The 16,542-nt window shown below is 36.7% G+C and overlaps 1 protein-coding gene across 6 annotated transcripts in view; it reads right to left on the reverse strand.

Moving 5' to 3' along the window:
- LOC113226279 (homeobox protein cut) overlaps positions 1-16,542 on the reverse strand; it is a 244,866-nt gene that overhangs the window by 30,399 nt on the left and 197,925 nt on the right. For all 6 annotated transcript variants that reach the window (XM_026458849.1, XM_026458847.1, XM_026458845.1 and 3 more), the window contains exon 4: positions 6,616-6,797. In XM_026458849.1, the coding sequence (XP_026314634.1) occupies positions 6,616-6,797 (182 nt within the window). The remainder of the gene's footprint in view (positions 1-6,615; positions 6,798-16,542) is intronic.

Raw genomic sequence — 16,542 nt, forward strand, 5'->3', positions numbered from 1 at the left:
TCCGTTTACAACGTTTGCACAGCCGCGACTTTACGCGAGGCGGCGCGTTTGAACGCGCCCTTTGATGGATGAAACGCGCCCGCGCCGCGTTATTGGTAAAAATAACACATTAAACAACTTTAGGACATCGCTTTGACGAACTTTGATATAAACAGTTCTTATTTAGTTACTGAGATTGCTCAACACTCGTTAGTTAACTCGCCTTTACGTGATAATTATTACTAAAGGCAAACAAGTTCATTTCGGACTTTGAAATAGTAGCGCTGGTATTGTCTTTAGACACCGTTGTTCTAGCCAGGTAGTGATAAATATTTACTAAAGTTTAACTTTCGCCTTATGACAGACATAGACAAAAGAGCTTTATCCTCTGACAGCGTATAACTAATTGATCTAAGCAATATTTGACATCACTATCAACCAGGATGTTGACGGATCGCTTCCGGCCTAATTTGAAAAAAGAACGCCGTGAGAATCTTTAAAAATCAAACGAAGTTTAAAAAATATCACTTTCTCCTTTTTTCGAATAAAAGTGTGAAAATGAATAAAGTGATTTGAATAAAGGATTGTAAAATTAAATTAAAACTATAAATTCGAAAAAGAACAAAACTTTTTTGTCTATAATCGCTATCAGCCAGTTCGAAAACCAAACATCAAAATTATTTGAATTTCCCACTGATGAGACAGGAAATAATAAAAAGTAAAAAAATAACGTTCTCAGGGAGCGATTTTTAAACCAATATATTGTTCAAATACGGGGGTGGCTGCTAAATTCCATATCTCAAATCGTTTAGCATATAGACGTTAGCTTGGGACTGTGACAGTGCCCGACATTTTGAAAAAAAAAAGACTCATGGGACCTCCTCTATGATTTCTGGAAGGAGTGTAAAAGATTTTCGAGTATGTATGTAACTTCAAATTGTTTACTCGGTTCGAGTGGGTACGTATCTAAATGAAGTAATTTGTTTAGGAGTATTTCCAAACGAAGGCCTATTTATATTGGTAACGGTACATTTTTATTTTAATGTTTCTAGTGCAATTAATGCAATAGAGTCACTTAACGTCGAAAGTACAAATAATTAAATTATATTAATTAAAACTCCTTGTATTGGGTAATTAAATAACAAATAAATAAATGAATAAATATTATACAACATTACATACGTTGCTTTAATCAAAGAGTAAGTAGCAGTAGAAGTCCTTGTGTAAGAGTTCGTCCAGGGAAGTACTGCCATCTTACCTATTACTGTCGCCAAGCAGTAATGTCAGCATTACAGGTTTTGAAGGGTGCAGGTGAAACTGCAGGCGCATGGCACTTGTCAACTTATGTCTCAGGGTGACAGGCGCAGTGGTAGTGCGCCTCAGATCTTTGTGACTTAAATCTCTGAGTGGCACAGCGACTGTTATGTATAGGCGTGTCGTTTACCATCAGTTGCACGGCTTGTTCGTCCCGTCACTTAATATTATAAAAAAAGTAACTAAAGTACTTGTGTTATGGAAATCGGAAAGAACCACGGTACCACGCACACCCAGATCCGAGACAATATAGAAACCTTTTTTCGATATTGACCCCGCTGGGGATCGCACCTGTGACCTCAGAGATAGAGCAGCATCATGAAAACCGGTGTGCAAGCCACTAGACAACAGAGGTCGTTAAAAATTGATACATACTTAAAAGCTTTAAAATAAGGTACAAAGTTAACTTCCATTGAGAAATGTAATTTTTGTCTGATAAACACAGATGACAGTTCTTACGATATTTTTAGTTAATTTTTTTTGAGTCACATAAGTGCAAGTTACTTGTACTTAACTAGTTGGACTTTTTTAACCGACAAGTCTTTCTAAACTTTTGTTTTGACAGTGTTAAGTGAAGAGTTAATCACTAACCACTTCCGATGTTGGTAGTTAAGGGGTAAGGGACTTTTTAACGTCCCGGTTAATTGTTAACGGGGTTTTACGACTGTTCACGGGATAGAGTTGTCTGTTTGTGTTTTTGGAAAGTACAAAAGAGTATAGTTGCTTGTTTTATTATCGATAGAGTTTCAGGGGATTCTATTATGGTGAAAGACGTATGGTCTTAGACTACGGCCTAACTCTTCTCTCCCTTTGATAATAATAATAGCTGGTCTATACATAGTCCTACTGTTGGGGACAGGTCTCCTAATGCGGATTGGGGATTGCTTTGCAGATGTGTGCTTTTCTTGCGATGTTTTCCTTAACCTAAAAATGCGATGTTTTCCGAAAAACTCAAAGGTGCAAGCCTGAATTCGCACCCTTGACTCTTTGCTTGAGAGATAGTAGGTCCTATTATTAGGTTACCACTGCTATTAGCTGTCTCTGTAGTGGGAAGTTTTTGCTAGATTGTTAAGACAAAAACAGTGTTATTTTTTTTTATTTAAAAGAAGACTAAAAACTTTGTATTTTATTATTATTAATTTGCAATAAATTACTTAAATTATGTACCTAGAAAGTTGAACCACTGCCAGCCTCTTGTTCGGCGCCAGCTTTGATGAAATTTTCTATGCTTAACTATGTAGATGAGATCTTTACGCCATTGATAAAAATGCAAGATGGTAATGTAACGAACTAAACAGAAATGACAGCATTTCAACACTAGAGTAAGACAAATGTTGACTATTCCTTGGCCCCGTACAAGGCTTGTGAGGACAACGAACTCGCTGATAAGGCATATCTGCAGGCTTTTGTTTAACACGTGTCTTGACTAGCTGGTGGAGGACTGCACTCTTAAGTCTCGAAGATAGTGTTGAATTTTTATAATAAAGACATTTTTGAAGAAAAGACCTTTTAAAGTTTTTTCTATGATATGACGACGGGTCGAACAAGTTGTGTGCCTGGTAATCGCATGTCCCACAACAACTTTAGTGCAATTCAGAGCTCTAAATCGCAATGATCTGAGGTGGACTAACATTACGCCCGTCACCCTAAGAGCGTTCGCACACTACTCACTGATCCGAGAAATGACGGTTCTTATTTTCTGGGATTTGAATCGTACTTAGTCCGAGTTTTCTAGATTTGTCGGTGTCGGATTTGAAACGTGTCGAATGCAGTGCGTAAACGGTGTAAGACGTAAGTTGATAAGTCCCTTACGCCCGTTATTTAACTAGACATATAATCATTTAGGGGATGTCCTTAAAGAGGTCAGGTTAAAATTCAAAAAATTATAAATTCCCAGATATATTTCAGGGTTGAGTAAACTACACTAACAGGGAAAAGAACTAATGGTCTTTAAACAGTTAAGCTAACAACTATCCTATAAACCAGCATTCTAATGAAAAGAAACGCTTCGAAATCAGACAGACAAATGCTACAAAATAGTTCAAAATAGAATATAATAAGTATGGAAAGCGTTTTTTACAACGCCACAACACAAAATTTACTCAGAAAAAAGACAAAGCTAAAAAAAACAAAAAAAAAACAAAAACATCAAAGAAAACATTCATGTGTGCGGTTGTGTGATGTGAAACAATCCACTCAGCTAATGTGACAGCCGAGAAAAGGCTGTGATGCTGATTTTCAGTGGACCCGAAATTAGAACTCCCCTCCTGTTGCGTCGGGGGTTAAAAAGTACCAAAAATCAAAGTGCAAATGCACAGCAGTGGGATATATAAAGGGTTGACGATGATTATATATAGATAACCAAAGTCGTTGTAAAGTAAATAAATAATTTTCGTCATTTTTTTTTATGACACCAAATGACGGGACGAACAACTCATGGGTCTAGTGGTAAACGTCACTACGCCCGTTACCCTGACACATAAGTTGACAAGTTCCATGTGTCAGGGTGACAGGCGCAGTAGCGACTTGTAAGTCTCATCACTTAGTATTATTTAAAAAAACAACAAATATAGAGTCGTAATTTGAATTACTTTGTCTTGTAAATTATTTTAAAAGGCAAAGGCAATATTTAACGTCTTATAGGCTGTAGGCTATGTACACAGTGTTATAGGCTTTTTCTATTTGTTTCTCAGCAAACAATTTGTTGTATGAGTAACAGAACACCAACTTTCTCTAATACATAAAACTATTTACCGAGTACATAGAGCCAAGCGCCTCGTTATCAGTCACTGGTAGGGTCTGCAAACAACCAGTACTTCATCACCAAGTTACATTTGCCGGTGATAAAATAGGAAATATAAACCTTTTCTTCTTAAAACCCTAATGAACTTTTAAGCAGATTGTATTTTTTTTCATCTGTATATGAAAATTTGTATTTATAGACAAGATTATGGAGAGAAATTGTTTCGAAACATGTCGTTTGTTTGTTTTGTAAGTTTGTTTTCATTGCACAGGAGTAAATAAAGGTTTTATTAGTCCATATTAGTAATGTTTTAGCTCGAGTTTGTCTTCTGATTATTAAGCAAGAAGTTTTATTGGCGCTAGTGACTGATTTCGCAGATATGTGGAAAAAGAAGCACAAAATTATCTGTTTTCTGAAGTGATAATAAATGTTTTGATGGAACGGTTCCAGATTGTATTGGATATATAATTCCGGACACGTAATTCGAGCCACCTTGCATTTTTATTCATATAGGACTTGAATAAACATTTGCTGTCATCGAAGAAAAAGTTTTCTCAGAATTTACAAATTCAAATTTTTAATAGGGACACATGAAAATGACGTTTATAATAATATACCAGTTTCAAAATAGCATAACAGCTTTTAATCATAGAAACATTTTAAACTTAGGACATTTAGTACTGAAAATGCAAAGCGGCTCGAATATCATAGAGCTAAACCTACAAACTAGGGAATTCCCAGTGCTGTAAGTACCAGAGCAATGGAATTCACTCTGGGGCACTCCCCAGAACACCCAGACCAGAACTAATTTAGAAAAGTTCGTTTCCCAAATTGATCCTACCGGGAATGGAACCCGGAACCTACGCATTCAGCGCCGACAGTGAAAACCGTTACGCTACCGAGTATAGGTACTTTGTAATCCTCAATTTTGTTTCGTTACGTAGGTATTGCCAATTTCACTCTATAAATTACACTTGGATAAAGAAAACCTAACATAAGTATTATGTTTTTTTTAAACTTTGACAAAACGAAAACAAAGAAGTAGGGATCGTGAACATATTTCTTCAAACAGCAAATTACAGCAAATGAAAACATCGTCAAAATGTATGAGTTTTTATTTTTCGCTATTGTTACCCACATAATAGAAAATTGAATGTTCTTTAGTAAATTAAAAATAAGATTTTATTAATAGCTTTTGTAATCATAGTGAAAGATAAATGGTGGTTTTACATTAATAATAGACATGAATCGACTAATGATTTTAGCATCTCAGTCAGCCTTGACCATGGGACCAGTAAAAACCTCAAACGTTGGTTTGTTTTGGAAAACAAATATACGAAATACAAGATTTTTTATAAAAAACTATTTAACTTTTTTTTTCGGTAACCTATCACAAAGTCGGACTTTTTTTGTCCGTTTGTTCGAATTTTCATTATACCGAAAACCGAATTATAACGAAATGGTTGTTCTTTAAGCATATGTTGAATGTTTATCGTAAGGACACGATTAGGTTCGGTTAGGTCAGGTTATGTTAGGTTTAAAAGAAAAAAACATTTTCCTCTCAAAATTACTTTTGAGTTTATGAAATTAGGACCAAACGTTATTTCTGGAAAATGTCATTTAGGACAGTAGTCCGTTTTTTTTCTTATGCCAACTTTATCTATACTTCGTATTGGGCAATCGTTTTACCAGTGTAGAGTTTACTGAAATGGTCGAAATTGTTGGGCTATTAAGCTTTTGAACATCACGATGTTTTACTTCTATTTTTGCGAAATTACTCAACTGGTTTGTTATAATTATTAATATAAAGATTGAACAGAAAGAAAAATTCATTCGATCCGTCAGGACGCTCTCCAAACGGAGCTACGGACGTTGTTAAAGGGGTATCTGCGACTAACGTCGTGGTGTCCTTGCAGTCTTGACTTTACACTTAATTTACAATGAAAACTGGTCAATTGAACATATAAACAACACATACCTAAGCTAATTAAAAAAAAAAACTGTGACACTCACGTCTCCGACATCTGGCATTGATTTCTCACAAATACAGTATTCTTGGACGAAACATGTTGAAAATTTATAAAAAAGGCACTGTCGCAATAAAATTTTGCAATTTTTTTCGGTGAAAGATATCGAAAACTTTTTAGAAAACTCATATCAAACGCTAGAAAACGACCTTAATTGTTTGGCGCGTAAAAAAGGACATGCGTTGGAAGGAAGCCATGTTTTCTAAGTTCTTTATAGTGCAAGTTTTTGAAATACATGTGTAAAGTTAGAAATTTTACATGTAAGGCGTAAATAGGCACTAAATACTACTAATCAAAATGATCTAAAGCTAGTAAATGTGTTTGAGAATTATGTTTTAAAGTATTTATAAAATTGTTTTACGTTCAAAATGAACGAAACACGTGACACAGATGAAATCCTAATATTCCCTTCTTTATAAAAAAAAATGAGTATTATTTTTGGACAAGCTGCTTTCTCATTGACTTTGCACTATCTTATGGTAGGATTCGTAGAGTTGAATTTAACTGTTACATGAAAACCGAGAAGTATCCCAGAATGTTGACCATACTCACCTGATCTCTCGTTTAATGTCATCGTAATCGCGCTGCGTGTCAAGTCGTGCCTCGAGCCGCGCGATGTGCTGTTTCTTCTCATCCAGTCGCTCTTCCAATCGTTGTAACTGCTGTGCATGCGTCTCTTGCAGCGCTGTAAGTGATGCTTGTAGCCGGCGAACGTCTTCTACTAGTTGGGCGATCTGTGAGGCAAGGAGAAATAGAATTTTAGTTTGTAAGTGATTACTTTATAATTTTTTTATGTTACTAAGTGACGGGAGGAACAAGTCGTGCATCTGGTGGAAAGCGACACGCCTGTCTATAACAGTTGCAGTGGCACTCAAAGTGACTTTCAAATCACAAAGATTTGAGGGGCACTCCCACTGTGCCTGTCACCCTGAGACATAAGTTGACAAAGCCCATGTGCCTGTAATTTACTAGCACCCTTACCCTTCAAAACTGGAACGCCGTAATGCTCATGTTACTGCTTGGCGGCAGACATAGGTAAAGTGACAGTATTTCCCTGAACGCCGTAATTTGGGCCTTTTCAAGGCGAGAGTGAATAGGCATTATTTAGGTGTGCATGCCCCATCTTGGTTGACCTTATCGTCACTTTCCATCACGTGAGTAGGGAGGTGCAATTCGCACTTATTCTATCGTAAAAAAACATCCATAGTGGTGCCCAGTTTAGCTCTAAGATATTTGAAATCAATCTTGCAAATGTGAACGAATGTTTATTTAGAAAGAACAATCCATTGAGTTTTTTAATTATTCCTTCATTATTGCTTGCTTATGAAATAAAAATGTTTCTGAATTTGAATCCAATTTGAAGCAATGTTAGATTGTGGATCAACTAATATAATAAAATATATCTTTGGTTATCATCAAACTTTTTGGCGTAACGTTAAAGATATCATCATTAATTACCACAATTTAAATATTCTGTTCATTACATTTGTTCACTTTAAAACAAGTAAAATCCAAAACCACAATAAAACAATAAAATTCGATCGTAAAACATTCATAATATCTCTCGAGCTGCGCACGAAAAAGCAAATTATTAGTTTACAAAAGAATTATTATTAATATATTCAAGTATACATAAAAATTGTGACATCAAAGTATTAAAAGTCATATGATTTTTCGAGGAAATATGATATTTGTGTCATGTTGTTACTAGACTTGTAAATGTCTATCAGTGGATGATAAGTCAGTCATGTTGTGAAGGTTGTTTCGTATCACTTCTTGTTATGATATTACGATTCATAGAATCAACACACTTATCGACATAGAATTCCATTAAACCAGTTAGACAAAGTCTTACGTCTATGTCAGTCTGAGTGGAAGCAACAAGGCTACGTCTTTTCCACTTTTATTGCATGGACCAAATAACTTAAAAGAACTCCACCGATCGTACCTTTGAAAGTCAAAATACCATTTTATCGCTAGATGGCGCTGATCAATTGCTTGAATGTAGTTTATCTTACGTAAAAGGCCGTGGATATTGATTAATTCCTCCTTAATATGAAATATAAGAAGTCAGTTTTTTTCCTTGTAATATTATTCAAGAGCAAATATTTCGTACATTGTGTATTAATTTCTAACAAGAATGTGTAATGCATCGAGATTTGTAATTTTTACCGCCCGTGCTACATATAATGTTTTTCATCACGTTCTCGAGGAAATATATAGGTACAACGATAATTTATTTCTTGTATGAAGAAATATCGCTTCACAACACAGCATTTACGGGTTTTGCGTTTCTTTTTAAACAGATTGCCGGCAATTGTTGCATAAATAAATACAACTCGAATTACAATGTTATATAAGGCACAGACGCATACAGCCACAATATAAAATAAATAATTTCTAAATTCTAAAAATATTGCAGAATTTGAATTCTCAAAATAAATTTATTAAAACAGTTTTGTACCGAGAAATTGCAATATTTGTTTTTTTGTACTTCAAGTTTGGCGAAATTTACGTTCAGATTTTTCGAGCACAAAAACTTTTTGCTTAATCTTGACGTAAAAAATCGAAAAAACGAGCAAGTGTGATGAAAAATTATTCTGAAGAATCTTTGACAAATATGCATGTCAATAGATGGCATTGTATGTTACAAACTAATTTATAAATTGACGCTTCCTAACGTGGGTAGATGGCGCTAATGCTAAACAAAATACAAGATTAGCCGGCACTATCCATAAAAAATCTTTGTAATAAGCGCCATCTAGTTACAGAAATAGCTATTTGGTACTCGTTGCGACATCTGGTGTAACTGTAGGTACTAAATATCCGACTACTCTGTCTTGTATCGCGTTTAGCAGTTATCTTGACTTATTGGTCCAAGGCGTTAATAAGTGGCACCCTTGATGTAAAAAGGCCAGGAGCTTTTTTATGCTTAAATTGGTTCATGGAGTTCATAGCATTTGAATGATGACATGTCTATGATGATATGACTAATTATATATCCCACTGTTTGGTACCGGTCCCTAAAGAGAGTGTTATGAAAGACATAGTCTTCACAAGATTTCCAAGAATAGTGACAATCCTTCTTTATGACGACGTAGTCCTTCACCTGGCTGTAATCCACCTAAGTTTTATTAACTACGATTTAAATATTTATCTGTTACCACTGTTAGTGTACATTATACAAAATAAATAGATTAATGTATATATATATAACTTGACTTACAATAACGTGGTACATTAAATAATACAGCTTTGATTTTTGTAACGTAACGAAATGGTCACAAGGGACAGCCCTGCCCGACAATTGCATTGCTACTCGGTGCTTTAAATCGCAATGAAAACAAGTCTCACGTACCTTTAATATCACCTTAACCGAAAAACAGTAACCAGAAATAGATATGGTGTTTGCATTTCCCTGGACGAACTCTTTTACATGGAGCTCTGCTACTAAATGTTTTTAAGGATAAGGTAATTTTATAACTTCTCGTGCGTATGAAAACTAGTAAGATTTGTTAATCGAGTTGCCAATCAAGACGTATTTTTTAAAATCTCAGTTCACGCTTCCATCAATCAGTTCAGGGTAAGACCTCGTGGCCAGTGCCCATGACAGACGATGAAAAACCGATTCTAAATTACTCCTTACCTATAACCGTTTCCGTTCAACAATTGACTTCACGTTCAGAAAACCCACACGTTCCTTGGCAAAGTTAATTTGTTGCTGTTCCTATCAATTGACATTCGATTTTCGACCTTGTTTGTATAACCATAAGCGTGTATTGTTTGTTAGAAAATTGAAAATAATAGTTGGGACTTAGAGTTGAATTTTTTACGTAGTTACATATCGTCGATTTTTTGTATCTGTTATTTTTGATAACACAGGTATGACGATCATGTTTAAAACTATAATTTTAATTAATGGAAATAAACAAAGCTCACTAGATATTTTGTACAAGAGGCAACACATAGAGTTTCTGTAGTTAATTGTACGTTAACAATTTCCTAGTTTAACTAAATGCTGGCAGCTACTTCAAAAGGTAAGAGTGCTGGTAAAACTACAGACACATGGGACTTGTTAACTTTTTTGTCTCAGAGTGGTGGGCTCAGTAAAAGCGCTAAGGTCTGTATTACATACCACCAGACCGAATTGTTTATCCCGTCACGTGATAATATAAAAAATTAGCTTAAAAAGTTAACGATCCAAAGGGAAAACTTTGCAAGCCACCTGGGCATGCGATACTACAAATCGTGGATTTGAAGAAAAAAAATTGTAAAGAAATTAAATTATGACGCATTTTTACATAGAGACAGAAGAGCTAGTGTTGTTTGACAGTATATGTTGTGGAAGGATGTCGAATGAGAGTGGACTCCCAAGCCGAACATAATTGGGGAGACAAAATCAACCCGCCTTCACAGGCTAGGGCATGTGGAAACAATAGGAGAGGATCGAGCTGCCAAAAGAGAGTATTTGGGGCAAGCGATGGGTCATCGTAGAGTGAGCCGTCCGAGATATCGCTGGAAGAATTTATTCGCCAAAGACCTGAAGGAATTGAACAAAATTGGCATACTTTGGTGTCCACTTCGGGTCGCTGACCTAGTATTTTAAAGTAAGTATTTTAACATACTTATAATCGCACCAAGAAGCAGTAGAGCTCCTTGTAAAAGAGTCCGTCCAGGGAAGTACTACCGTCATACTTAATTCTGCCGCCAAGCAGTAATGTGAGCATTACTGCGTTCCGGTTTTAAAGGGTATTAAGTGCGCTAGTGAATTGTAGGCATATGGGATTTGTCAATTCATGTCTCAGGGTGACGGAGGCAGTGGCAGTGCCCCTTAGATCTCTGCGAGATTGTCAGGCTGTCAATTACCATCAGGCGCAGGTCTTGTTCGTCCCGTCCCATATTATCACAAAAAAAAACTCTGGGTTTTCATTGGGGTAAGCAATGACTGTCAATTGCCAATCTTTCTTTCTTTTGCTTCACTTACAATCCATTAATCTTTTTATACAAGCTCTCTTGTTCTTCTCGCTGCGCACTCCAGTCTATTAAATAACATTTGAAAAATGTCCTCCACTCTTATATCATCAATATTGAATACCAAGTAAATATGTTTAGCATATCGTGCCTAATACTCGATACTACATATTCTACGGTAGCAGTTACACATCTCTACATTGCGAGCAACGTGTTATTTGCCGACCTTCGGAAGATATCAATTGTTCTGGAGGCGCTCGCCCGTGGCTGTAGCCAGATGGCTATCGGCAAGATAGATGCGACGGAAATCACAGCGTAACGACGTACTAGGTACCTGTTGTTATACTTGACTGAACTCACACTTCGAATAGTCTATAGACCGAAGTGGTTTTACCTTCCGAATGAGGAAATTAAAAAAAAAAAATTACCATTTAGTCTACAGTTGGGATTGTAGTGTGTATATTATATTACAGGGAATGTTTAGTTATACAATCGAAAGTTGCTGTAAGTATTTTAATAACACCGTTAGCTGGGTACATAAGAAAAATGTTACGTTCTGAGGTTTTTTTCGATTGTTACACATAGGAAATGAAACTACGTTTTCGGATCTACATCGCATATATACACATGGGATTGGTTTCTTTGGGATCCGAAATTATAAAAAAAATCGACCTCAAAAGATCGTGGAATTACATCTATTTGGCAAATTTTATTAAAATCGGCTACCGGAAAGTGTGCAAAACCGGTTTCATCCCCTAGTTTGCCACTCTTAGAGGTGGAATGTTTTCTTCAAATTTAAATGAGACCAGTACTGAGGTACCCTCTTTCCAACAAATAAAGAATCATCAAAATCGGTTCACAAATACCGGAGTTATCGCGTAACATACATACAAAAACACATACAGTCGAATTGAGAACCTCCTCCTTTTTTTGAAGTCGGTTAAAAATAGAGAATATAAGATTTTTCACAGATGGCGCTACGGCAAAAAAGTAGTTAAAAATAAAAAACAAGGATCTGCATGCAATAAAAAATTCGTAATGACCGCTAATTTGTCTCGTGGCTTAGTTTTAGCTTAGAGCCTGACACGGTTTGCTGGAAGACGTTGGTCCGAATCCAGCCGGATCGAAGGAATTTATCCTAAATGTTTGTATTAATAATTATAACAAAGTAGTGGAGTGATTTTACAAAAAACAATTGAATGTCATGGTCGTCAAACATTCGTGACATTCAACAAAATTTAAAAATTACGGAATTATAACTCATAAAATGATATTGTAGAGTTAAAATGCAATCGTCTGTGGTAACCTGGCGACATTTACCTATGACACTCACTTTAGTCATTTTTTATATTATTTTTTGTGAATATTTAGTAGCAATGTCTCCTGCTAACGAAATGACAACATTGTGATATCAAAAGACTGTACCTACCATTGGAAAGTTTTTAGCGCGGTTGAATTAGGAAAAAAGAACCGTACCCAGCAGTAACATGTCTTTTTTTATAACATCAAGATACGGGACGAACTAGTCGTGCATCCGATAGCAAGCTACACGCCTGTCCTTAACAGTTACAGTGCCACTCAGAGCTTTAAATTGCAAAGATCTGAAGGGCACTACTACTGAGCCCGTCACCCTGAGACATAAGGTGACTAGACTCTTTAAAACTAGAATACAGTAATGCTGACGTTGCTGCTTGGCGGCAGAAATAGGTAAGGTGGCAGTATTGCCCTCATCGAGTATATAACCAGAAGTTTGCACTGAAATATAGACAGGCCAACTACTGACCTGTGCGTATGTCTCCGTATATTCCAAAAAGTATTCCGTATTTATTGTAATAAAGATAACATCTCTAACCATGCCGTGCTGTTCTATTCGGTGGTGTGGGAAAAATAGCAAAACATCTAATTACAAAACAAACGGAATCACATTTCATCGGTAATTAAATATTAAATATGTAATTTTCGTCCATTATAGCAAAGCTCAAGTTAACTGGTCGCATTGAAGTGAAACAGTTGACGACACCCGTCAATTGTTTCGAACTCGAGCTAGCCAATCGGAGCGCAGTTGTCACAGTAATGAGTTTTCAAAGAAATGACATTTCGTCTCTATTTCTGGTTATATACTCGATGACTGCCCTGGACGAACTCTTTCTAAAAATTGTCTAATGAGTTAATAATGATGAAATTCTGATATCGTGCTTTTATCAATATTATAACAATGTAATAATGTGAACAGCACTGCGTCAAAATTCGCGAAAATACTTAAACAATATTTGTCGATTATTCATGACTAAGTATCATAAGATTAATATTATTTTACAACACAATAAAGAGCTGAAAAGATTTATATTCTACGTCAATCGTCACGGCCTCGTCGAAGATTGTTTGGTTTGGTATTAATTGTGTTTGACTATAGCTGATAGGCTGATAATATCGATGTCAAGGCAGCATCCTGTTTTCCAAATAATGTAGGCATTAGATGAAATCTAGCCGCTTGGTTATATTTCTTTGTTAACAGCAATTTTTTTTGAAGCTCTAAAGTCGCTTCGGTTTTGAATTTTACAGTTAATTTAAACTGGTCAATAATATACAACAGTAGGGCTTGCGCAACAGGGCGCGACTTGCTCGAGAGAGACATGGAGCGCGGAATCTCTATGCAAGAATGGCAGTATCTTGCGCATGTCGCGCCCTGCTGTGCTAGCCCTACAGCTCTTTATTTAAGTGTACCAGGAGACGAGACGATTAAAGCTGGTAACAGATTGACTGCACGTTCGCAGTTAAAGCGTGAAGCCGTAATCAACTTTATGCAGTCGAAACCTCGACTGCATGAAGTTCATAATGAAATCGTTATCAATTTCATGCAGTCAAGATCTCGGATAACAACTTCACGCGTTAACTGCATGCAGCTGAAATCGACTTCACGCAACCGAGATCGACTGCATGCAGTTAATGCGTAAAGTCGTTATGAAGTTTATTACGTCACGCATTAACTGCGCACATGCAGTTAGTTTGTTAGCGACGTAAGTCGTGCACCTGGTGGTAAACTACACTGTTACTCATAACAGTTGTAATGTAACGTAAAATTGACGAATCCCAGGCAATCGTAGTTTCACCAGCATCCTTACACTTCACACATAGCGACAGAAATAGGTATAGCCGCAATATTTCCCTGGAACAACCCTCTCATAAGGAGGTTTACTGCTACTGGAGTACTTCAGGTATGGCATATTAGAAGACGCGGCTGCAGAAAAACCACAGGAGTTCATAATCTTGAAGAGCAGTTCACCACGACTGCCACAGAAAACTTCCGATCAACTTCAGGGAACCAAGTGGCTATAATGATAGTCCCGCCCCAATAGGAAATTGCGCAAATAGAACCAAGAAACAGTTCAGTAGAATCGATAAAAGTGAAATGGCAACACCAGGGGTAATGGAGGGGGCAATCAAGTGTTTGGATATAAAGGTCAAAATCTTTTGTTTTTAAATTAGAAATGTAAGCTGTTAATTATTTAAATTCCAGCTTTATTTTTACCAGTATATCTTTTGTACAGCATTGTAAGGGATGGAGGCAAATGTAAATACACCACTAATGGTAAACCGCCATCGAAACGAAAGTCTTTAAATTCCAAAATGAAGCCCCCATCAAAGAGGGAGGATGTTAGCACCATGTAATAAGTACAGTTCAAATAGTCCGTAGTAAAAAGTGTTAGGCGCAACTCAACTGTCCGGCACGGGGCTATTATTGTCTTAATTCGGCGGACTGACCGCTGTGTAGCCATGGTCTAATGCAGGAGATTTAGCGGTGTGGGAAGAATAGACAGAGTCACACGAGTACAAATCCTGCTATGATGCTGGTATACTTCTTTAGGTGAAATTCATTTGTTATTACACCAATTAGTCCCTATTTGTTAGTACCAAATATTCTTATGCGTTAAGTTAGTAGAAACAATTAGAACAATAAATTAAATTACTATATTACATCTGTAAATGAGGGCAAAGAACTGAAGTGCCAAATACACAACACTACAGAGGGTTTTAAAGAGAATGAGTAATTTAATTAGGCATTTAAAAATAATCTAAAATAAAAATAACATATGTTAATAAAAAAAGAAACGTTGGTATTTTACCATTGCGTGATTTTTAACATTCAAAGGCAATGTTTGTGAAAACATCTGCATTCCCAAATTTGGAATTTAGGTCCTTTACCTCTGACCTACTGATGTATCAACTTGTTTATTTGTCACCTACTTCACTTAAGAGCTGTGTCTACTTATGTCACTGCGGCCTATTATGACCAGTGATATTAATTTGATCACTTTCCTACCAAAAATGTCTCGTACATTGTTTTACTAAGGGGAAATATTATTATTAATTTCAAAGTTACGTATACCTCTAAAGTTGCGAAAAAGTGTAAAGCCGTAATGAGTCTATCTGACGGACTATGGTCTAAATAATCTCTTTAGAAGAGACCGGTGCCTGGAAATGGGATGTATTATAATTTGATCCGCCACACAACGTACCATTTCTTTCCTGTATGTCTAACCCGGGCAACGGCGAGTACGTTACGCCAATTGGCAAATCCTTTGACCACGACAGCAAACATAATGTCTGTTATCGATGCGATGAGAAAAAGAAGCACGACAAGCTTTTTTGAACCCAATTTGGCTTTGCTCTCCAAATGACCCCGGAACTGGACTTCGTTTGCGACGTCGACTTCAAACCCTGCGTGTACCTGGAACTTTGGTACTATCACAAATGAGGTTTTCTTAGCGGTGAACGCGCTGACTTGTGCCTGTTAAATAGGACAAGACTATGTGGGCTCCATTCAGAAACTTGCTCCAAAGAAGTCTTGATTTTGGACACAAGTTGTAGTTTGTTTATTTCTACTTACTGATCTGCATCACCGGTACTGTCACCTACATAGCAATGAATGTTACTATAGTACCAGCACGCCATGATGGCCGTTTTGACGTTTGTCCGCTCATCAAGTTTTGTATTAATTCATAACTACGTTGAAGGAGCTAATAGATGTACGTTGTTGGTTTATGGATGTATAATTGTACGACACAACTCGGCGTTTGGTGTTCAAAATTATTAAAAATGAAATCTGGTATGGTCGTCACTTATAGGATCGCTGTCCAGTACAACTGTCAAAACGGCTATCATAGCGTGCCGGTACTGTAGTTAGTACCACATCACAAATATGCAGGGTGAACGGGGTTGTTGATAGCATAGATCTAGTCATTTCCAATTCTCCAGATGTCACACAGTTTTGCTCTCGTGACTTGAACCACACCCAAGGGCAAGTTCCTGAAGGGTTAAAGGCAACAATTACCAACAATCGCTAGTAGGGACAATTAAGTACCTGGACGGCTTTTTACAGCGTTTTTAGTAAAATTACAGGCGCACCCGATCGGTAGACCGTGACGATTTGTCGCAACCCGTCGGCCAAGTTTTGATGAGGTTTTCGCTATTACCTTCGTACTATATAGACGCTTTTGGTTGTGAATA

The sequence above is a fragment of the Hyposmocoma kahamanoa genome, unplaced genomic scaffold (assembly GCF_003589595.1).
Source record: "Hyposmocoma kahamanoa isolate Upper Pololo Valley unplaced genomic scaffold, ASM358959v1 185, whole genome shotgun sequence".
NCBI classification, from domain to species: Eukaryota; Metazoa; Arthropoda; class Insecta; order Lepidoptera; family Cosmopterigidae; genus Hyposmocoma; species Hyposmocoma kahamanoa.